General features: G+C 37.5%; 1 protein-coding gene across 4 annotated transcripts in view; it reads right to left on the minus strand.

Annotated features, from left to right (window-relative positions):
• Positions 1 to 25,160, minus strand: part of cacng8b (calcium channel, voltage-dependent, gamma subunit 8b) — a 75,237-nt gene that overhangs the window by 3,052 nt on the left and 47,025 nt on the right. The window contains exons 1-4 of one of the 4 annotated variants that reach the window (XM_087286793.2): positions 10,842 to 10,917; positions 10,640 to 10,718; positions 8,834 to 8,917; positions 1,103 to 1,243 (exon numbers count right to left, since the gene is read on the minus strand). In XM_087286793.2, the coding sequence (XP_087142919.1) occupies positions 1,103 to 1,190 (88 nt within the window). In that variant the 5' untranslated portion in view covers positions 1,191 to 1,243; positions 8,834 to 8,917; positions 10,640 to 10,718; positions 10,842 to 10,917. Of the gene's footprint in view, positions 1 to 1,102; positions 1,244 to 8,833; positions 8,918 to 10,639; positions 11,134 to 13,351; positions 13,593 to 25,160 lie in introns of those variants that run through there. The other 3 variants (XM_087286792.1, XM_088651224.1, XM_087286791.1) reach the window with 3 other exon arrangements.

The raw sequence follows: 25,160 nt of genomic DNA on the forward strand, positions 1-25,160 counted from the left end.
AAATTTACTTGCTCTTTTAAACATCATTGGGGAAATATTTAAAAAAGAAACAAAATTCAAAGAGAAGCTAATAATTCTGATTTTAACTGTATGTATATGTATTTATGTACTGTATATATTATATCATCTTTGCATCAAATTACAAAAAACGAATTACCGCTTGTGAGAGGTGTTTCTAATGCAATGTTTTTCTCTATTCTAGCAGCCGTTCTCAGTCTCACATATTTTTTTTCCTTTTTCTGAAAGTCTTGATAACATCATCGTGATAAATGTATATCATAATCAAATTCAAAAACAGGGTAAAATGATATAAAATGTATAACATGTATCTTATAAATTTAATGCATGCATATTATGACACATTATATATTGTTAAAAAAATGTCTGTTAAAAAGGTATTATTTGTTATTAGGTAAATAAAGGACACTTCTATACAGCTTAAAGTGACATTTAAAGGCTTAACAAGGGTAATTAGGTTAATTAGGCAGGTTAGGGTAATTAGGCAAGTTATTGTATAGTGATGGTTTGTTCTGTAGACTATCGAAAACAAATATAGCTTAAAAGGGCTAATAATTTTGACCTAAAATTATTTAAAAAACCTAAATTATTTAAAAGACCTAAACTGCTTTTATTATAGCAGAAATAAAACAAATAAGACTTTCTCCAGAAGAGAAAATATTGTCAGACATACTGTGAAAATTTCCTTGCTCTGTTAAAAACATCACTTGGGAAATGAGGGTGGGCTTATAATTCTGACTTCAACTGTGTGTGTGTGTGTGTGTATATATATATATATATATATATATATATATATATATATATATATATATATATATATATATATATATATATATATATATATATATGTGTATATACATCTATAGAATCGTATTTTAATAATTAAATTATATGTTCTTTATGACTGTGTATGATGAACGCAGTGCATTACTGTTAGTAAGTTAGTTAATTATTATATTAATCTTATATTAATAATTATTTTATTCTAGATTTTTTTTATAATATTGCCAGTAAAATGCACCAAATAAAAATATACAAAATATATCAACCAAAATATATTCCTGCACCCATGCACACACTTTACCTGCGGCTACAAACAGAATGCCAGCTCCCAGCACGATGTTCCTTTTGCTCTTGTAAAAGCGACTGGCTGCGATACAGACGCCTCCCATTAGCAGCAGGATGGCACTAAGGATGGGAAAGATGTTGGAGGCCCGAACCACTCCTGCCGGGACAGAGAGCCACAGATGGGATGGTGAGAGACTGATAGTATTAAAAGTGTGAGACCTGATAAATGTGGTCATATTTTCACTATTAATATAAAGGAAAAAAATAAAAAGAGGCACCAGGGTAATTTAATTATGCCGTAATGTTATGTGTATAAAAAATAGCCCCAGAGGAGAAATGTTCCCCTGGCGTTTCAACGTCCCATCTGGGACCAGTCAAGCTGGGACAGTGCAAGGAAATGCCATCTAAATACCAACCAAAATGCCAACCTGTGTGCGAGCGTGCATTTATGCATGTGACCTGCGCACGTGCACACAAAAAGCACAGAAATGAATTGGAGCATATCAAAGGATATGAAGCATAGGAAGGGTTTTGTGGAAAGTACACATAAAATCAAAGCTAACCATTTTGATTTTGTTATGTCAAATTGCTAGTTTTAAGGTGAACAATTCATCTGAAACCAGAAAATGCACTTCCTGTTTGTTTCCAGTTAAATTGTCAGATTTACATCTATTTGAAGTTTGTTGCCAGTTCGGACGTTGTTGCGGCTGGAAGATAACGAGGTATTATTTATTAAATTTCCCATTTATTGTATTTTATTAACGTCTACCCCCACCCTAACCCTAAATCCAAACATCACAGTAAAGTAAAATAGTTGTACCGAGTTTTATTTATGCCATCTATTAAATTACCTAATAAGTTGTATTTTTTAAAGCCTACCCCAACCCCTAAACCACAAGGGGGCCTTAGCGAGCTTTGTGGAGGGTCGCGTCATATTTAAAAAAAAAGTTGCCTTAGTTCATTTTATTCCCTATAGCTCAGTTAACCACCGGTCTGTGGATCAATTAGTACCGGGTCACACAAGAAATCATGAATTATTTCCGTTTTATTTATTATCTGAGACTGAATGATCTTTTATTTTGAAAAATGACAGTATTCTCTTGCTTGCGTCTCAGTAACTTGAGCACCCAAATTTAACCAACAAGCTGCAAAATGAGTCAGATACATGTCTTTAGAACATTTCTTTGCTACGGGAAAAGGCCCAGTAAAGGACCCGCGAACTGCTAAGGAATAGATCCGCAACCCGTTTGTCAACAAATCAGGTGAATCTACCATGGCTGTGCAAGAAAAACAACTGATGGAGATTGACGGTGGCCAATTAGGGGCCGTTCTCATATCCCGTATTTCTAGAGTCTGCACAAGTTTGTTTTTTCCAATGGAGGCATGCAGCTTGCGTGCACAAACGGTGTGAAGCTCTCGCTCCAATAAACCCCGGGCTGCGACCACACCGCAAGTCACGTGACAAGAATTGACCGATCGGCTTCAGCTTGTATGGAATATTCACAATCCAGTAAGACTAATTTACTCAGACCAACGCAGAACACACAAACACTGCAGTGCTTTGTACTTTTCTCCATAAATAAAACTTGTATCAGAGAGTGACAGCAATGTTTTGTCAGTTAGTCATCCTCTGAGAAAACGGTTGATGGTCGCCTAGCAACCTACGAAACACCCCCAACCCCCGCAGTCAATCGTTGACTGGTGCGGGGTGATAAATTTTAATTTTAAAGATAAAATAAATCAGTTATCAAAATGAGTTATTAAAAGTATTATGTTTAGAAATTTGTTGAGAAAATCTTCTCTCCATTAAACAGAAAGTGGGAAAAAAATAAACAGAGGGGCTAATAATTCAGGGGCTTTAATATAGTTCTGACTTCAACTGTATATACTGTATAAGTATAAATTTTGTATGTTGGTTGTTTTGTAAAGGATTTTTGATCAAACATTTGTTGTTCTTAAATGTGCTCTGTAAATAAAGCAAACAAACAAGATATTTGGACTAGAAACAAGACTAAACCCTAAAAGAAGAAAGCGATTTTTTTTGCAGCGTTCCCACTGATATTTTACATTTTATAACTCATGGGTGATGACAAATACAAAATTATTCAAGCAAGTGAAAAACATTCAAGCAAGTGAAAAACATTGGCATAACTTGTTCAGTCATAAAGTAAAAGAATGTGCTGTGATTTGCTGCAAATTTGTGATTTGCAAATTGTTGAGATTCACAACATTGCAAGTGGCTAAAATTCCCATTTCCACCATCAGTGGATGTGTGTCTTTATCACTATCAGGATGGTCAGAAGGAGGCAAAAAAAAATAAAAAATCTCCAGTAATCACAGCTGGAGAATTGCAGATTTTGTTGAGTCACACTATAACTACAGGATGATATGTCACCATACATTCATGAAAAAGGTTTTAAGAAAAAAAAGCCCCTATTCTCATACAAAAACAAACATTTCGTAATTTTTATCACAGCCTTCTTTGCTCATTTTTACCAATGGTGCCAATATTAGTGGATGCCACCATACAGTATATAATCAATCTATTTTAAGCCTGACTTACAAATACTTAATATTTGAAGATTATTAAAGGCATAGCTCCCCTAAAAATGAACATTTTGTCAGTAATTACTCATTCTCATGTTGTTACAAACCCCTGAGACCATTTTTTTGTCTTCAGAAACCAAATTAAGATACTTTGGATCAAATTTGAGAGCTTCATAATCCTCTATAGGGTGGAGGAACTATGAAGTCACCTTGTAGGCGAATCGGCTGCTAGCATAAAACTGGTTCCCTCGATAAAATCCCAATAGGATTTTCCTATAGGCTTTTCAAAGATTTCAAATAATAAGCTCTGTGTATATTACACTTACACTTACGTTTTGTCCAGCCGAATAATCCTCATACGAAAATACAATTTTGAGCCCTTTTGGATCTTAAATGTAAACGCAAGAACTGAAAAGCTAACATTAGGCTATAAACGGACTACAGTGACCTCGGGGCGCTCGTCTGTGACATCAGCACCACTGCAGTTATGACAGAGTTAAATGTGTTCAGATGAAGAAAAAAAACGACAAAAAAAAAAAAATCACGTGATCACGTTAAAATGACATTTAATATGCATGTATTTTTGCATATTTATTTACATGTTTGCATTACTGAGAAGAGGAAAGAGACGGGCTGCACTGATAAGCAGTATCTTCATAATATCGTTTAATTAAAATAAATGATCAACAAATGAATCTATCTCAACAGCCTTTACATGTGAAGGCATTATCTACATACAATATGAATTGCCAATTAGAAAAACACTGCAAACTATAAAATACTATTCATGAAAATACCTAAATAACAGACAAATCCAAAAACCCAACACAAGTCGAGCTTCTCTACAGACCAGACCAGTTCAATGACATATAATGTCTCCGACCCTGCCTGTAGTGCCATTTAGCAACTTGATAGCAACCGTCTTTAAAAAGAAGCGTAATCGATTTAAAAAAAAATTAAGAGTGTGACGTAACTGATGTGTTTTATGTCGTAGAACAAAACTTGAAAGTATCTTGAGTTTGTGTCAGCCACGAACCTTATTTAAGCAATTTACTGAAACCCCATTCAAAAAACCCATTGACTTTATGACGAGGGAACCGGAACTGCTAAAATGCTAATTCGCTTTTTTGCATACAAATTGACGTCATAGTTCCTTCCCTCTATAGATGACAATGGCCCTGACAAATTCAAAGTCCAGAAGGGTACCAAAAAACATCCTCAAAATAGTTCATGTGCAGTGCTTAATTTGTAAATGAATCATTTCCAGAACAAAACTGGTAAATAAAAGCTGCTGCAGTCGACACCAACCACACACTTTCAGTTTCCCCCGAAAATGACGTCTCAACAGTAAGGACTGCCTGATGGCCTGGGGCCAGTTTATAGTTGTTTGGGACAGTAGACAGGATGGTTGCTGGCCCGATTGGGCCAGTGCTGCCTCGTCACTAAAGTTTAATTTGGCTGCGACTGTGTCAATTGCATGCAAATACAGTCTTAGGGTGCTTTTAGGCCTAGACGTTTCTTTCAGAACCTGTCTCGTTTGCACAGTTAGCGCGGTTTGTCTGGCATATGTGAAACCTTCAATAGCCCTCAGATCTGTGCCAAATAAATCTGTCCCAGATCGCCTGAATGAGGTGATCCCAGGTCGATTGAAATGAACTCTGGAGCGGTTCGATTGTAGTGAGAAAACAAAATAATTCAAATTAACAAACTAACGAAACCACAATGTATTCTGGTTTTGTTATAGCCATATAAACGGCTATATGAAGAGAAAATTATTAGTGTTTCATCTCGAATATGAAAGTAAAAGCATGCTGAAATATTACAGTTTATCCATTAGGTAATTTGACAGAAATTCTGATAATTTTTACATATTTTAATCTTTTTTTTGTTTTTATGTAAATAAATTTATTAAATAATTTTGTCATTCATTCATTTTCTTGTCGGCTTAGTCCCTTTATTAATCCGGGGTCACCACAGTGGAATGAACCACCAACTTATCCAGCAAGTTTTTAACGCAGCGGGTGCCCTTCCAGCCACAACCCATCTCTGGGAAACATACACACACACACTACAGACAATTTAGCCAACCGAATTCACCTGTACCACATGTCTTTGGACTGTGGGGGAAACTGGAGCACCAGGAGGAAACCCACGCGAACGCAGGGAGAACATGCAAACTCCACAAAGAAACGCCAACTAAGCCGAGGATCGAACCAACGACCCAGCGATATTCTTGCTTTGAGGCGAACGTGCTACCCACTGCGTCACCATAATAGTTTGTATTAAGCCTATTGTTTTGTTCATTTCTGCACTGACACCTTGAAAGGAAGATCAACATTAATCTGCTTCATGATCAGACTGCAGTGTTGTGTTGTGCCGAGAATTGCAGCCCTGCAGTAAAATGCAAGTACCCGTTTCATAGACTTTCATTAGCATTCTCAGACTACATTTAAGAAAAATCAAAGGCCATAACTGAGTAAAACATAGGCTAATATGATTATTATTTTCATGGATCAAGCAAGAACCAAAAGTGAAATGCATTTTAAAACTACTTTACATATATTAATTTTCTTTTCGGCTTAGTCCCTTTATTAATAAGTGGTCGCCACAGCGCAATGAACCGCCAACTTATCCAGCAGGTTTTTCTGCAGATGATGCCCGCCCTTTCAGCCGCAACCCATCTCTGGGAAACATCCACACACACTCATTCACACTCATAACTACGGACAATTTAGTCTATCGAATTCACCTGTACCACATGTCTTTGGACTGTGGGGGAAACTGGAGCACCCATGAGGAATGCCAAATCACAGAAATGCCAACTGACCCAGTCGAGGCTCGAACCAGCGACCTTCTTGCTTTGAGGCGACAGCACTACCTACTGCGCCACTGCGTCACCAACAACTAGTTTACAAATAAATGAAAAATACAAATATTGACTGTAGCATGATGTAATGAGCCTGTTTCTAAAATTAGGCATTTTGGTAAGTTTTTAACAAATGAAAAATATAACGTTGTAGTTTTCAACTAAACCACACATTAAACAATTCTCTTTAATTAATCTAATCAGTATTGTATTTAAATTAAATCTATTTATTAATTTCAATATATATCTTCGGTAAGGTAAGAGTTTCATTCATGGAGTTCTCCTCAGTCACTGTCATTAGTTGTCAGAACTCTTTTATGATTTAAAAAAAATCTATTTAAGTGAATATATACACATTTAAAAGGGAACGCATTTTATGGCAGGGGAGCATTTCTTTTTTAAATAGATTGATTAACTCAATAGATAGATTTTTACAAAACTTGATAACTGAAATGAGGCTATGAGAAAGTCTTATTTCTATGATTTATATTTGGTGACAATGTCTGTGGGTGTCAAAATTAAAGTGCACTAACTATATATATATATATATATATATATATATATATATATATATATATATATATATATATATATATATATATATATATATATATATATATATGTTTAGTTAAATCAATTGTATTTTTTTAATTGTCAGTAGTATTTAAAAAAAAAAGCTATGCTGAATAAAAAAAGTGTATGTATGCAATATACAATGTATTACAATTACTTTGCCGGATCGATTAAAATAAACATCGGAATGCAAAACATGAAAATCTGATTTTTTTTTTCCTGGAAGCTTAAGAACCGGTACAAATGAAGCACTGTATATGTGTTCACTTCGGTTCGATTGTAATAATATCAATACGAGTATACTTTTGTGTCCACATAAAACAAAAATAACAGTTTCTTTTCCTCAGTGTCAGTTTTTGGAAAGAAAGTACAGATGCATCTGAGTCTCCTAGTGTATCTGCAGTTCTTTACTTTATTTCACTCAAAAAAAAAAAAAAATCTTATAGTTTCCTAAGGCCCCGTTTACACTGTCAGATCTTGATGCCCAACTCCGATTTGTTTCCTATATCAGATTTTTTTTGTCTGTCCATTTACACGTTCTTTTAACTGTGACCCATATCCAATTTATGTGTTTACACTAGCCATAAATCGATGTTGCGCATGCATAAACGCGGGTTCTAGCATCTGTGCCACACTAGCCACAATGGAAGAAATTGTCTTGTTTTTAGCTCTGCGAAATATGTTGTGTAGTATAAGCAGTGAATGGCTCAGTCCAGATTTACCCCCATGCAGTTTATGTAATGGTATGGCCCTGATGTGTGTGTGTATTTGAAGATCTAGCCTTTGCCTGTGTGCGCATTGGTGTTGTTGGAGAGAATAAGGTTGTTCTATGTGTATCCCGCAGTGCATTTATTAACAGCGACAAAGAGTTACAACACAAAGTTCACCCAACTTTAAAATAATTTTTAGGCCGAGGAGGTGGGAATGGGCCGTCATCGCAGCTTGCGCTTATGGTTTATATGCTGTATGATGTCCTCCACCATTCAGAGAAATGTGTGGGTGCGAGAGAGATCTCAAGTCTGGTGGGAGCAAATTGTGGTGACTGACCACTTTCCTCCATGTTTCCTATGTTGTTCTTTACCCCGTCGGAATCTCCACACACGCTCTTCCTTCTACGTCATTAAACCGTGGAGAAACACCACATTGTCACAAGTTTAATGATGTACAGAACAGATTGCCTCAATAAATCCGATCTGCCTGTTTACATGATTCACATAGTCACAAATCTGATTTATATCGGATTTATTTCCACATATGAAGGAGGCTTGAAACCAATCTCTGAATATCCGAATGCATGCGTTTTTTTCGTCTTTATGCGGTCATTGAACAGATCCGATCTGTGTCACATATGAGCAAAAATTTGGAATGGGGTCACATTTAACTGGCAGTGTAAACGGGGCCTAATACTCTGATTGAACCACCAAAAGTATCTGGTCTGTTTTGTCTTTGAACAAGTCAGGACCATTGCAACTTGTGGAGGAAGAGAGAGCTCTCAGATTTCATCTAAAGTAACCTAATTTGTGTTCTGAAGATGAAAGAATGTCTCCTAAATTTGAAACATCATGAGGTTGAATAATTAATAACAATTTTCATTTCTAGGTGAACTAACCATTTAAAATCTTGGGGTAAGTAATGAGCAAGGAGTAAATAATTCTGTGTTCCTTTAAGATGAAGCCACTGCAGTTGCTGCATTGAATTCATAAGGTAGAAGTGCTTTGTCATGATAGGGTGTTGTTGTAATAAAGTGCAGCATCTTCTTACTCAGGACGTATTCTGCTCCATCATGATCAAAGTCAGCATCCTCTGGGAAGTGGTTGATCTGCGAGCACACGCCACGCTTCACCCCTACAAGCCCAAAGAAGAAAAAAAAAAACAGGAGAACATCAGAGGTGAGACATCCTGACAACAACCCTCACATGTACAGTATTCACATTTGTTCATTCTAAGCCTAACAGAGAATCAGCATCCAAAAAACACTTTTTCACTCACTCGCCCACATACTGTATACATTATAATCGTTTCATGCTGTAAATGCATTCACTGCACTTTCTGGGGTCAGTGATATATTTAAAATGTTTTAAGCTCTTCAAGGATGCATTTGTTTGTCCAAATCACAATTTTTTTTTCTTTTGCCACACTGTAAAACCCAAAAAGTTAACTTTGTTTAAATTTTGTGTACCAAGTGCCGGGTCTATGATGTCATTTACTTTAGCATTTTTTTTTTCATTTTTAAGGTCTGTACTGGCCCAATACCCCCATAAGTGGTTCTGTTCTCTCATCAATTGGACTAGAATAACTTTTGCATAGAAAAGAAACCACCAAAAGTTATTACAGCAACTTAGACCACAAAGAAACTAAAATGTACACTTTCAAATTTAAATTTACAAAAAAAAATTGTTTATTATAACACAGACAACATATAAAATTATGTTAATCGCTTTCAACAGTTTTTTATGAAAATTCAAAGGGTTTTCTTTAAAATTATACCAACATTTTGCATTTACACCTTTGCATGTTGATTTGGGAAGCGTTTAAAATTGGTTATGCAAAATACAGGCGGAAACCCCAAAATAGCACTTGACTTTAAAGGGTTTTAAGGTAACTCTGGCCATTTGAGGAAACCGATTGGAACAAACCATTTAAGTTTAAAAACTAATCCTAATGAGTACTGTGAACCTAATCCATTTGAGTAAACGAAGCAATTTTAGCACAGTAAAACCCAATAAATGAAGACAACTCAAACCAACTGAGTGCTGTAAAACCCAGTAAGTTAAGGCAACTCAAATCATTTTAGGAAATCGATTGCAACAAACCATTTGAGTTCAAAAATCTAAATGAGTACTATGAACTTACTCTATTTAGGTAATGAGGTATTTAATTACCTCATTACCTTCAACACTGAGTTCAAAACTCTTCTCAAATTAGTAAAAATAGCTTTCAGTAAGTTTTGAGTTAGCTTCATTTGATAAAGTTTACTGTTGGGTTATATAGTGCGTGACATAGTTAGAGAAGCTGATATGGCAATAAACTCAAAACTCTCTCACTCTCACTTCTATTAGAAAGAAGATATTCTGAAGAAAGTTGCAAAAAAACAGCCATTACCTACACTGTGATTTTAACTGTAAAAGTCTGTACAATCTACAGTGAAAGCCTATTAATTAACAGCTCACTTCTGTACAAAATACGAAAAATAGCTGTAACAGATCTAACCTTAGTTTTCGAGAAACTAATCAGAGTGTCTAAAATCTCACCACACACCCTCATTCACTAGTCCCTTAATTAGTCGATTAGTTTAGTCCAACTAGACAGAGTGAATGACCACAAATGACTGAATGATAAACAGCTGCTGTTAACAAGCACAATCACTGAATAAAAATGAAAAGAAATAAAACTACAGACTCACACCAAACCAACTGAATTAAAACAGAGGATTAAACAACTCCATTAAATAACAACATTATCAGCTTCACAGATTACAGTTTGACTTTAATTGTCTCATATCTGCAAGAAAATTTGATAATTAACATAGGTTTAGATTTTTATTGAAAAAGTTTAATTTGACCTCACCATCATGAAGATCAGAGGCTTCTTTGGTTGAGCCCTTGACCGGTACTCTTCAATTTTTATGTTTCTCTGGCTGTTAAAACTGTGTTTTTGAGACTCATCAGTTATAGCATAAAATGCAATGAGAAACTATGCTGTGTGTACTTATAAAATACTAGAAATGATATCTGTATTGATTAAGTAAAGCCATAGAAAGTAGGTTTACTTGATATTGTTTAGGACAGGGCTGCTCAATCCTGTTCCTGGAGATCTACGTTCCAGCAAAACACAGCTCTCACCCTGATCAAACACACCTGAACCAATTAATTAAGACCTGAACAGCACTTGATAATTACAGGCAGGTGTGTTTGATATGATATAAATCTACAGGAAGGTAGATCTCCAAGAACAGGATTGAGCACCCCTGGTTTAGGATATGTTACAGCTTCCCATGGAGGTTCAACAAACAATTAACAAGGAATTAAAATTTAAATAATTTCATGCACAAAACTGAAATCTCCAGTTACACTCTATGACACATAGACATCAAGAATCAGGATATGAACCTCAACCATGGTTGCTAAAAGAGCTGCTTAATTCATTCATGCTGCAATGCATGCTGGGTACCAGCATAGTAAAAAACCCCAGCATGCATTGCAGCAGGAATATATTATGCACCTTAAAGTTCTTACAATTTCTTTCTTTTCCTTTACTTTATGTTGTTTTTGGGAGGTAATAATTTTGTGTTGTTCTGGCTAGTTTTTTTTTATTTTATTTTTAGTTTTTCACCATTGTTGAGTTTCAAAGACTAATTGTTGATGTCTGTGTGTTTTTAAGTTCTGATGTAGATCAAACATTCTCATTGTGAATGGTGTATTTAGACTTGTTAAACAGTCATTGGAAGCTGTAGATCAAGTGGTTTCATGTAATACACATTTATTACTAACAAGAAATTCAATGAGTGCACAAGCAAGTAAGGGAGGTTTCTAAATAACAGTTGACCTTCTCAGGCTTTATATTGTTTTGTCTTTTGACCGTTTATACTATAATGTGATTAACACAATTAATTATAGCAGCCAATATTAGTGTCAGAACAAGAGCCCAGCTAAAGCAGACTCTTTCCTCCATTATGGTGACTTCAAATGAATAACAGAAATTTCATCAAGAGCTTTTGTTCATGTAACAGTAATAAAGTCAAAGGTCAGTAATAAGTGAAGCTCCTGATGTTTGTGTAGTTGTTTGATTATCTCTGCTGAGATCTTGAGAAATTACATTCTTATTGTGTAATTTGTTTTATTTTTATTAATTATTATTTCACTTAGAGCTTTATTCTCAGTTGATTTCATCTTTGGTTTTGGCTGTAATTTTAGTTTTTTCCTTCAGTAAAGCTGCGGTCACATTAGAGTTTAAGCATGCGATTTTCTGTCGTAAGGTGCTGCGAAAAGGGGAAGGATTAAACAAGCTTATTAGACATTTAAAAAAGCGAGCAATTGCTTCATGTTTTAAATTTCTGTCCAGAGAGGTCATGTTTTGATCCTTGTTTGGTCTCACGCAGTCAAGTGATGCTATTTCGCAGGTCAGAGTTCACCAAGCATGAACTTTGCACCGCAGCGACCTGTGAAACTTAACGCATGACCCTGCGTTTCCGGTGTGACGCATTTGCGTGCGTATGAATGAAAGTCTATGGGGGGAAAAATCAAATGTGACCGGAGCTTGATTCTGCTGTTAACAGTTGTTCATCAATAATTCTCAATTCTCCTTTAATTAAAGACTTAATTATCTCATTAACTTCATCACAAGTGTTCAACCCTCTGTAGTGAGGACACTAGTGAGGATTTTGCTCTGGGATTTGAGGGGTTAAATGTGTTCGATGAAAAATACAGACTGTGGAATGTATTTTTAACAAAAATATTCTGTAAACTGAATTTACGAATGTAAAATGTTGAAAACAGTAGATTACTGGCAACCACAGCTGCCGGTATTTTACTGTAAAATCAAGAAGAAAAACAGCAAAATATTGAAAAACAGTTTTTGTGTCACCAATGTGGCGTATAGTAGCATCTGGGTGCAAGTCCAAAATGAACTAAAAGTTTTTGATGTTATGCTGCACCTTCTTTTGTTTAAACGTAACTGTGTAGTTACTAATGCGGTGAAAATCTGTTTGCTAATTGTAAACACACATGAACACATACGTGCATTGAATGGCTTTACATTTTCATGCACTAAGTTACATTTTTGTGAACTGAACATTGTATCTGTTCATGAAATACTGTTACTTTCTATAAATTTAAACAGTTCTATAAACTTCCATATTTTACAGACAGACAGACAGACAGACAGACAGACAGACAGACAGACAGACAGACAGACAGACAGACAGACAGACAGACAGACAGACAGACAGACAGACAGATAGATAGATAGATAGATAGATAGATAGATAGATAGATAGATAGATAGATAGATAGATAGATAGATAGATAGATAGATAGATAGATAGATAGATAGATAGATAGATAGATCAGAAACAGAAAGAAAGCCTATTTCGTCTAAAATCTCATTTAGGATTACATCCCAGAATTCTAAAATCACAATTATTGCTCTGATGCATAATCTAATCTCTACTTAAATTAGACAGGGAACTCATTTTTGGATTGCTGTTACTGACACAGAGCTAATTACCTTAATTCATTATGTTCATTTGTTACGAAGTGGAACAGTGAAACACACACACACCATAGAAAAGAGAAATGGCCCTGGAGTGAGTCGGGAGTGAATATCTATCGCTCCAGTACTGCAGCTACAGCAGACAGATGGACAGACAGCTATGATGACCTCATGACTGCTGCTGAATGATGAAGTGGGAATGTGATGGATTGATGAGACAGACGGAGGGAGATACAGGTGGAGATGTGCGGGAGGGGGATTCTCAGATGCTTTTTTGTCTTTTTATATTCCTCCTCTTATGGACATTAATCTGTAAGAAAGAGAGACGAGGACACAAAGGGGAAAGGTATCAGTGTAGGACAATCTGCCAGCGCCATTTTGGTTCTGTTAGAGATACTGCAGCTTTCAGCAATGGCTTTGTTTCCAATCGATAGTTACTGCTATCAAGTTCCCATCAGCAGACCTGCTAACTCAGGGGAAATATTTTTAAGTACCACAATAGTTCACATGCTTTTGCACTACTTTGCAATAATTTCCACATTTATCAACATATTATCAAATTATTAAATAACAATCTCCAGTATTTACCTGGATGACAGCAGCAGTCCAAGAGGCTAGATTTACTTGAATATTGTATTGATGTGTGACTGTGAAAAATATGATGATGGCAATTCATTCTTCTTAGCCCCTGCTAACCTGATAGGTGGTCCAAGTTATTTTTTAGAAAAGATAAATGCAAAGATCATGAAATACACAAGACATGTCACTCGTATACTTTTGAATGGGTAAAAGTGTAACCGTACGTTCACACCGAAAGCGGCGAGAGCGTCAAAGTAGCCGAAAGTCATTCATTTTCAATGAGAGCCGGCTGCGATACGCGGCGAGGAGCAGCGCGGAGCGTCTTTTCCGGCGTGGGCGTCGAGGAGAGTTAAAATCAAGTCAACTTTATGGTAATGAGATATGACGCGGTTCGACAGCAAGCAATCAGAATGAAGACGTCCACCGCTTAAGAGGAGTCAGAGAACACAGACCTGTGAACTTTGCTTCCGACCACAGTTGTTCCCAAGGGTTTAATGATTGCGGTCGCCGGGTTTCCAGTTATTTACAATGTTTTCTTACAGGAATATGCAGTAAATAAGTTATTGGCGAGTTACTGATGTGCATTAATGTTATATATATTTATCTTAAAAAAATCTCACGCGACGTGACAGTACAAAACAATATAACGTTAGCTGCTTCAGGTTATTTCAGACAGATGGACACAAATTGGATGAAATAGAGCAAAGCCACACCATACGCAACTTGATCTTCCATTGTTATATGAATTTGATAAGAAGTGCGCAACATTTTCACACTAGAAACATGTTTTATGCAGGAATGTAACTGATATGCTGCAATGGCTCCTTTAAATACGAGATCAATGTAGCGAGTTTTGACGCTCTCGCCGCCGGAGCTGAAAGCAGTCAGCGTTGTCGCCAGGGCGGCCAGAGCGATCTTGGACGCTTTGCCGCTTTCGGTGTGAACGTACGGTAACAGTCAATATGGCGACTGAAGCGCCACCAATCAGGAGCCAATCAGGTATTGCTATGTAGTGAACAAAGCCCACCTTATAGTACTGGAGCCAATCAGCGATCGCTATAGAATGACAATTCTCTGGGGGAGGGGCTTAGACCAGACATGAGTTTCTGCAGATTTTGTGTGATACGAACATTTAGAAATGAAACTAAATAGACAGTCATTGTTTAATTTTATTGGTTATTTTTAATATGGAATTTAATCGTAAGCTTGGCAAGCAGTTTTGCCTGGGCATACTTCCCAAGAGGCGTTTCAAAGTGAAATGACTTGTCTTAAAGAGACTTTGATAAAAGTGAATGAGTTTATATTTGAGTTCAGAAGGTAAAGAACAAGCAGTCTATAGCGCAGGTTTGAATGCATTCGACCACATGTTCGTCCACCCTACAAGTGCAATCTGGTCGAATACAAACCACCTTTGTATGCTGTCAAAAGTGGTTAAACTTAATTCACAGATGTACTTAGAGCTGTGGACTTGTGACCATATCGATAAACAGAACATAATAAACCTATTGATGTAATACCAGTGCAGTTGTCGCAAAAGACGTTAATGGATTTAAAAATTAGTGTTATCTTGATTATCATTTTCAAGGTAGACAAGGGTAAATTTTCTGTTGGTTTACCATTTCAAAGTGTTATTATCATTAAAGCCATGCCTGATCATCAGAATTTTAATAACTCACGATAAACCCTGTAGAATTGTGATTAGCTAAACAAAAGGCTGCAGTGTGAATGTTTATTTATTCATTTTATTTTCCTTCAGCTTAGTCCCTTTATTCATCAGGGGGTCATCACAGTGCAATGAACCACCAACTTATCCAGCATATATTTTAAGGCTGATTTATCCTTCTGCGCACACGTAAGGTCTGGCACAGCTTTCGTGCAGTCGCATAGCCCTCACCGTGGCTGACGCCGACCTCTAAAAAATTTAACTACATGTCGCAACAACGCATAGCACAAGCGCTGTGATTGGTTGGTATGGTATTGATGACAAGTGTGGGCGAGGTTTAGAGCAGCACGCACGATGGAGTGAGTGTTTACAAGTGTCGAGTCCCATGAAGGAGCTCCAGATGGAAACTTTTGTTTTTGTGTTCACCTTATGATTAAAATTGTTATATTAAGCATGTTAAGCATTCAGAAAAACAAAGCACTTGTGAAGAAACTTGATATAGAGGAACAATATAACCTACTGCCGGCAGGCTGGCAGTGAGGTTTTATGTTCCTCTGTGTCGTGTTTCTCCACTGGTGTTATGTTTGTTTACTGAAAGCTACATTTCTTTTTTTTTAGTTTATTTATAAACTAATTTCAAGAGGATCACGTGATTATGATTGAACACTGCTGTTTCTGCATTAGCTATGTATGATCCACCAATCAGGCCAGTCCAAATCCATTATAAAGAGCTGGGGTTTCTCACTACAACCATTATCGATTTAAAGAACACTTTTTTCAAATTTGAAGAACCAACACGATTTGAAGAACTGCTCCGCATCAGCTGCCACTATTGATGCAACAACAACAACAACAAAAACAACAACAACAACAACAACAACAACTACTACAACAACTACTACTATACTACTACTTTAAAAACAGCAATAACTACATTTGCAACTATAACTCCAACAACAATTTTAACAACATCTCAACCTTCCACTTCAAACTGCCTCACACAATGCAATCTCTGTCTTCAACCCAATTCTCCAACAAGATTACAGTCAAAACTCGATCACCATCCATAAACTCCACCTAAACTTTCAAGACGCCGGGGATCCAAGCCGAACTCTAACCGCTTTCCTAGTGTTGCACCCACGGTAACATACATAACACGTTTTAAAGGGAAGCCTCGCAAACTACAACAGAGAGTAAACATTTTTCTTTTAAAAGACGAATCTAGAGAGAATAGAATTACTTCCCTTTCAAGCTAGAGTCCAGGCAATCCAATCCTTGAAACATTAGTCCACAACTTATTCATATGTTGATGAACATCAATGTTAATCATCCAATCTACTCGCTGTAGTGCGTTTAATAGAGTAGCGTCTCCAGTCATAACACTAGTGATTTGGTCAACAATATTGCCGCCAGCCTTTTATGCCAATAGCTGAAAGGATAAGCGTCACTATCCAATGAGCTCTTAAAAACTTGAGATGGTCCCGCCCTCTCTCTTGACAAGCTCATGAGTTGACTCTGTGGCAAAGACTTTGTGAATGAATCGACCTTTGCTAAGCCACACCCAAAAACCAACTGTGGCTTAGCAACTGTAGCTACGCGCAGGGGCTCTGTCAAGCTTTCAAGCAAGTGCATATGGATTGTGCAAATCTGATACCCAGTGTCCTTAAAGTTTGGACGGGTTGGTGGAATTATTATTTTTTTTATTTCAAAACCAAAAACCCATGTTGGAGAAATGCCAGCATCCATCAAGCTGTGTGAGAGGTGCTAAAGGAGCAAAGCTAAGTTTTGTTTTTGATATTCCTGACACATTCAGTAATAGACTGACGGCAATAACTCACACACCTCTTACCCTAAACAGATTTAAACTGTGTTTCCTACAAAAAAACAAAGCAGGTTATGTTTCACAGCTGTCTTAATCCTTTTTTTCGCTCGATATCTGTTTAAGCCTTCGCTATGACTAACGTTATATAAATAGCGAATAGGTCATAATGACATGAGTTATTGATCCGGAAAATACGAATCTGCGAATCTGTTGCTTACTTTACTGAACTTCATATTTCCGTCTATTTCAAGCTACGAATATTTGAAATTACAAATCAACAGAACAAAACGCGAGATATGATCACAAACTGAGCACTTGCGATCAATATACTTAGCAGCTGTTTTCATTAATTTATAAAGAACACACAAACATACTGACAGTTATAGCTAACTTACTGTACATTGTTATGGGTCAATAATGCATGTATTTGGCACAAATCCATCAGTTTCCCCTTTCTGGCTGCTCTTTCTATAAATGATCTATGTAAAAGCACTGTCATGCGTGTTTCCTCGTTGGTTAGTAACGATATATTTCACTGCACTACAATAGACTATCAGGCTTTTGGCTAAAAATAGAAAAATCACGATTTCATTTTTTATTATTAGATTATTTTTAAATTTGACCTCTCCTGCTGAGCATAAGCTAAGTTGTTGAATGGTTAGCGAATGAGGCGGCTAGGCTAAGCTAGCTTCAATTTTGATTGATTTATTCTCTAATCGGTTGCCTATTATGTGGTGAATATACCCCTATAATGCTTACTGCAGTCCTTTTTTGTCTGGCTTTCTCGGATATCTCACCTGTTTACCAAAAATGACATTATATCCCTGGCAATGTCTGACACCGGCACACACACAATGTAAAAGTCATGCCAGGCACGAAAGCTTGACAGGCGTAGCAACAGTAACTAAGGAGGGCGGGGCTTAGCGAAGGGTCAATTGGGCTAGATATGCTTGTGATTTTTGTCACGTTAAGTTTCCAAAGTAATGCTATTTATGGATTAAATTAAAGCCCATAAATAATATTCCATCCACACAGTTTCTACTAAATGGTGACATCGTTCTTAAGGTCAGGGTTTGATGTTGGCAGTTGATATATTTAATAAAAAACAAACAAACAAACAAACAAATAAATAATAATAACAAATAAAGAAAATAATAATAATAATAAACAAACAAACAAATAAATAAAAAAATAATACAATAAATAAATACATACTCTGCCACATCCAATTTAACTTCTGAAAAGATTACTACCCAGCTAGTGAAAAACATTCAACGGATTGAGCATAGAAGTCCAACAGTAATATGGCACAGTGGCTCATGTCCATACATACACTCAGTGTCATACAGTAAGTTTATAATGGCAAGTCGGTTGGATGTGAAACAAAACTTTCCAACTCTGACTGCCATAAATGGGAGGAGGACATTTCTGACATGTCTCATGTTTCATCCATTGACTCTGCGTTAGATACATTTAAAATTTTACACAAATTTATATATCACCAAGGGGTTTAAACTCCACTGCAGTATAGCTCCATCTACTCAGTCTTCAAGAGGTACATCAGGATCACCAGACGAGCCACACCCCATACCCTCAGCTTTCCATCCATCTGCCATCCTGTGGGAGGGACGAATGCCCACCTCTACTATCTTTGCACATTGCGACAATAAGGCTATCGTACCATATATTAACAAAAGGCGCTTCCATTCACAGTTGCCCATGACCTTATGAAGACGTCTTGCATAGATATCAGCTAAAACAATTAATTGTGTCTGCCGTACATGTACCATGTCGTTTAAAATTGTATTTTCTGATTCTCTCTTGTTTCTCTCATTTCAGAGATCATGTCAGCCAGCAGCAGAAGCTGACCCTCATCCAACCTATTACACTCCACAGCCATTTCTAAATACATTCACACTCTTTGCAAAGGATACAATTCCTCTCACATAACCCACACCCTCGATGCCATATTTTCACTAGCCTTTTGTAATTTTTTTAATTTTCTGAACCAAACATGAAATTTCAATCCTACAATACACCTCACCATATCTGATCTAACTTTGCCGGATGAAGAAACACTATCTTTCTTTATTAAGCAAAGCAAACAGATCAATTTCGCAAAGAACATTCCAACATATATATATGTAACCCCACCAGTTCTTCACAACCCAACACGCTCCGAGCTGGTATCAAACCAGCGACCTTCTGCATGAGAGACGGTTGCTCAAACAAGGAGGCTAAAGACCATGGCCTCTAGCATCTGTCGCTAGAGCACCTTTAGAGGTCAGAGGAGTGAGGTTTTACCAGCACAGCACTTACTAGCTGGCCTCCATTACACTCACCCCCCTAAACCTCACTCCCATCTGGGTCACGGCACCAATATAACCCCACCGGTCCTAAGCCACCCAACCCTCTCCGAGCTCGTATCAAACCGGCGACCTTCTGCATGGAATAATAAATTATATATATATATATATATATATATATATATATATATATATATATATATATATATATTAGGGATGGGAAGATTAACCGATATGTATCGATACGCGGTCATGCGCGTGCACGATGCGAGTGCATCGGTTGAGCAGCAGAGGATGAATGAAATTTTGGAAGCAAATCGAGATGCATCAGTTTTTGCGAGATGCATCGATTTTTCCGAGATACAGCTTATATTTTTAATATAGAATGTATTTTTTATTTATTAACAAGTGTTGTCAACCTGTTTTTGGCGCATAATTTAATCGACCTACATAAAGTAAGCCTTAGCAACGGATTTGCGGATGTGCACACACTACAACTCGGTGTATCAGGTGTGCGGATGAAGCTAGTGGAGCGCCCTCAGAAAGCGCGAGAAGCAAAACAAACATTTTATTCCCCACTGAGTTTTAAATCTAAAGTATGGCAAGCAACATTATGGATTTAAGGATGGACGACATGACAGGACAGATGCAATTTGCAAAATGTGCCGCGCATCTGTAAAATACGCGGGCAGTAACGTTACGACTAATCTGATATCTCACTTGAAGCGGCGCCACGGTGTTGTTGTGAAAGCATCTTCCAGTGTTTCTGCATCCCCGGCTTTCGCACTGCTTCAACCAGCTCCAAAAGTGGTGAGAAAAGCATTGCAAGTTTTTTTTTCCATGCGCAACAGTTCTGCTCGCTCTACGCCAATAACGAATGCTATTGCATTGTTCATCTGCAAAGATATTCAGCCTAGTGTCACGGAGAACGAAGGTTTTAAACACCTCCTCCTGTTAATTTTTATTTAATAATAATAATATTAATAATAATAATGATAAAAATAATTGGGTGTCACGGTGGCACAGTGGGTAGTTTGACCACCTCACAGCAAGAAGATTGCTGGTTTGTTATATTTTTATTAGCCCGTTGTTTACAGTGACAGTGATGTTTCAACGCAGCATAACACTGCTAGTTCACCACCTTAAGTTTTGAATAATCAGTGGCAAAATATATCTTTGTAAAACTTGTTTTCATAGTTGAAAAGTTAAATCACAATTCTTGTTGTGCAATGCTAAATTTATTTATGTTGAAAGAGTGCAAATATATATATATATTTTATTATATATTGCACTTATACATTCTGTTTATCTTGAAAATACTTAAATAATATGTGCTATAGGTTCTAAAATGGCCCTCTACTGTAAACTGACACTCTGGCTCTGAGAGAAAAGCCAGTTTGTAAAAAAGTCTTGGTTTTGCTTGGTTAATAAATAATCAAACTCATTCAATGGCACAGCATCCTCTTTCACATCATCTCATAAACTTGATCTAATTAGTTAGTGCTGAAATATCGCATCGTATCGTGATATGGGTGTGAATCGTATCGTGTTGCATCGCAATATGTCACAAATGTATCGCTAATATATCGGATCGTATTCTTTGTATCGAGATGCGTATCGGATCGGCATTATAGCTTAGATGCCCAACCCTAATATATATATATATATATATATATATATATATATATATATATATATATATATATATATAGCTGCAATAAGCTGCAATAAGTTGTTAAAACACCTCTGCGGAGGCGCATTTCCCTTCCAATATTGACTTCCATTGCACATCTGCAGCAGCAGAGACGCTCAGCCAAGCTTCATCCCCCTCTGCACCACTGCTGCAGCAGTGATGCTCTGCCTGAGCTCATGCACACTATCATTCATTCATACCCCTTCTGGGACAACCCCTCAGCAGTTAAAATGCTTCTGCAGAAGCATATTTTTTTTACCTGTTACTATTGACTTCCATCCCAACTCTGCACAACAGAGATGCTTCGCCGAGCTACTTCCCCTCTGCACCACTGCCGCAGCAGTGACACTCTGCCTGAGCACATATCCACTTCCAAAATTTTCATACTAATACACTATTCAGCTCTGCCACAGTAGTTAAAACACCTCTATGGACACATAGTTAAAATTAATACTGCCCCGGGAGCGCACATAGTTGTGCATATTCCGTCTGCCAGCACACCACTCCAGTAGCAACGACCCCTCTTATCTCACCATTTACACCTGCACTATTCTCATTTTGCTCCTACAAGCCTTTTCTAGTACCACCTTTTTAACACTTTATACCCAGCAGCCGGATATTGCATTAATCTTAATTGCCTTTTGGGGTGTTCTTTAAGTATGCAACCTTTTGGGCTCAGGGCTCTCTCCCGGAACAGTATGCCAAACTTGCTTATAATCAATCATCAGCTAAGTGTGAACTCTTGAAGTGAAGTATATTTATAAACTAATTACGAGAGGATCACGTGATTATGATTGAACACGGTTGGTTCTGCATTAGCTATGTATGATCCACTAATCAGGCCAGTCCTAACCCACTATTAAGAGCCAGGGTTTCTCACTACAGCCATCTTCGATTTGAAGAATCCCCCCTTCCCCCTTACTTCTCCACCTTTCCCTTCATAGGGAGGCACGGTGGCCCAGTGGTTAGCACTGTTGCCTCACAGCAAGAACGTCACTGGTTCTAGTCCTTTAACAGGCTGGCTGTCCTTTCTGTGCGTAGTTTGCATGTTCTTCTCGTGCTAGAGTGGGTTTTCCCCGGGTTCTCCGGTTTCCTCTTACATTTCAAAAACATGCACTACAAGTGAATTGATCAATCTAAATTTAGCACTACAGTTAAACTTTTATCCTGCAGCATATCTCTTCATAGCATTCATTTTAGTCATCACCTCTTATCAAGGGGGGAGTTGTTGAGATCTACCTGAGCTCAAGGCTCCCCTCTCACCCTGCAAACGGGAGGGAACCCAGGGCTCAAGAACATTTTGGGCTCAGGGCTCTCTCCCGGGACAGCATGACAAACTTGTTTATAATCAATCATCAGTTAAGTGTGAACTCTTGATAAGTAACTAAAACTTGCTTATTCTGAGGCGAGAGCTGGCAGACGTGCAACAACTTTAATCATGAGGTAAACACAAAACAAAAGTTTCCATCTTAACAGTTGTAAACACTCGCTCCAACTGGTTATCCTGGCTCTCACCTCCGCCCACACTCTTCAGTGCTACCAAGCCAACCAATCACAGAGCTTGCGCTATGCGTTGTTGCGACGTGTAGTTAAATTTTTTGAGAGGTGTGCGTTAGCGTCGGTGACGGCCACAGCAAGGGGTGTGCAACTCCGTGAAGGCTGCACCGGACCATGCGAGTGTGCTTGATGCAAAAGTATAAATCAGCCTTTACACAGCAGATGCCCTTCAAGCTGCAACCCAGTACGTGTTAACTGCAAAAAACATTTTTGGCTTTTAGAAAGCAGCTTTATGCAATAAAAAACCCAACATAAACAGATTCTTGTGAAGTTTCAAAGACAGGTTTAACAAACAATACATTGAATGACTTATACACACACACACACACACACACACGCACACGCACACACACACACACACACACACACACACACACACACACACACACACACACACACACACACACACACACACAAACATGCACACAAGTATAAGTAAACAAATAATAAATCAAGGGACAGGGGCAAATTTCATCAATAAGCAAGGTAAGCGGCTACTTAAGGCCCCAGAAAATTTTAGGTGCCACAAATAAATACCTATAAGTATAAATTATGCATATAATATATATATATATCATCATCACTGTCTATCATATTTTTAGGATGAGGGTCTCAAAAAAAGCATTTTTATTATATGTATTACATCTCCGCAAATGTGTCCCCCACCCTCATTCTTGAAGTCCAGCAGTCAAATTAGGTAAAGATTTAAAAATGAAATAGTTTATATACCATTTTCAGTTGTGAATTTTAAGAAAACAAATCCCTTAAAAAGATTTACAAGATGCTTTCCATGTTGTTATTATTATTTTTGTTTTGCATTAAGACAAAGTGTAGAAAAGTAAAGCAAAATAAACCATTTTAAAATAAAGTACAAAAGGTGCATTTTAGAACTTCCGGGCCCGATAGCTGGAATTGCTTGGGGCCTCGGAATTATAAAATCCTCCCCAGTGAAGCAATATGTTGTTTGTAACAAAGTTGGTATAGCTGCAAATTTTAATTGTTTATTCATTTTTTTTTTACAATATAAAACTTTGAGGACTAATAGCCCATTCACACAGGGCGTCAACATCAACGCTTCCCATTAACTTTGAAAGGGTGATGTCAAGCGTTGCCGAACTGAAATGTGCTTCAGCGGTGTTGCTCGCTGCAGAAGTTGGAAATTTGTCAACCTTTTAAGCGCCAACCAAAGTGTCAGCCAATCAGATCGCTGTATGCAAATCGCACACCGGCTCAGACAGTAGCCAATTGTGGACTAACTTCATTAGCTGATGCTGCTATGATGATCCCATCAGCTCAAACTTCAGACACGCCCTCTGTCAAGCATTGATGCTGAAGCCCTTTGTGAATCAGGCATGTGTGTGACCAATATTTTTAAACATTTTGAAATAAAAAAAAAATAAAAAAAAACATTATAATATTGATAACCATGATGATTTTGGAAATTCATGCTAGTCTTTTCAGAAGAAATAGAAACAGAAAACAGAAAGTTCACCAATAAAGATGACATTGCTTTCTTCCTTCTAAAACCACTGATTTAAACTACACACACATGAAAGTAATTCCTTAGCTTTGAACGTAGCTTTAGCCTCTGCTATTGATTGCTGCTACAGCAGTAGGGGAGTCTATACGAAGGCAAGATGAGCTCCAGTGTGTGTGTGTGCGTATATAGAATCGTGGTGATGTGACAATCAGTGCACACATCATCACACAGCCAATAGTATTTGGTCTGATTTAGCTGCGGCATTCATTATGCAGATCCAAAATGTCTGCTTTCCACTTCACCTGCTCCTAATTGTGTTTCTACTAAGCATCCATCTTGGCTCTAATCCCTGGGGAAAGCAAGGATGTCTTGACCTCTAAACTATGCCAAGAGTGCTGGAACAACTGCAGCGTCCATGGGGCCAATGAAAGAGGAGAACGAGGGGCTTTAATGAGATGAGAGGGAGAAACAAAGACAGATGAGCGAGAGAGAAGCCATGATGATTGGGAATCCAGGCTTATCTTTAATTGAATGCTTTGTTATCGGAGAGCTTAGCCATAAGGCTAAATTAACAGAGCACAATGATGGGCTGCAGGCGGAGCGGAGAGCGCATTACATGGGGATGAGTGAGAACATGAGGTGCTAGAACGGCCCCTAAGACTGAGACTGATGTCCCTCACTGTTGACCTCTCAATGCAATCAGCTCTGCCTTTTAATTAGGCCTTTACAGACATTTTGGGCTGTGCTATTCTTAACACTCAGAATGCATCAGCAGTAA

Source organism: Danio rerio, chromosome 16, assembly GCF_052040795.2.
Source record: "Danio rerio strain M-AB ecotype USA chromosome 16, GRCz13ab, whole genome shotgun sequence".
In the NCBI taxonomy this organism is placed as follows: Eukaryota; Metazoa; Chordata; class Actinopteri; order Cypriniformes; family Danionidae; genus Danio; species Danio rerio.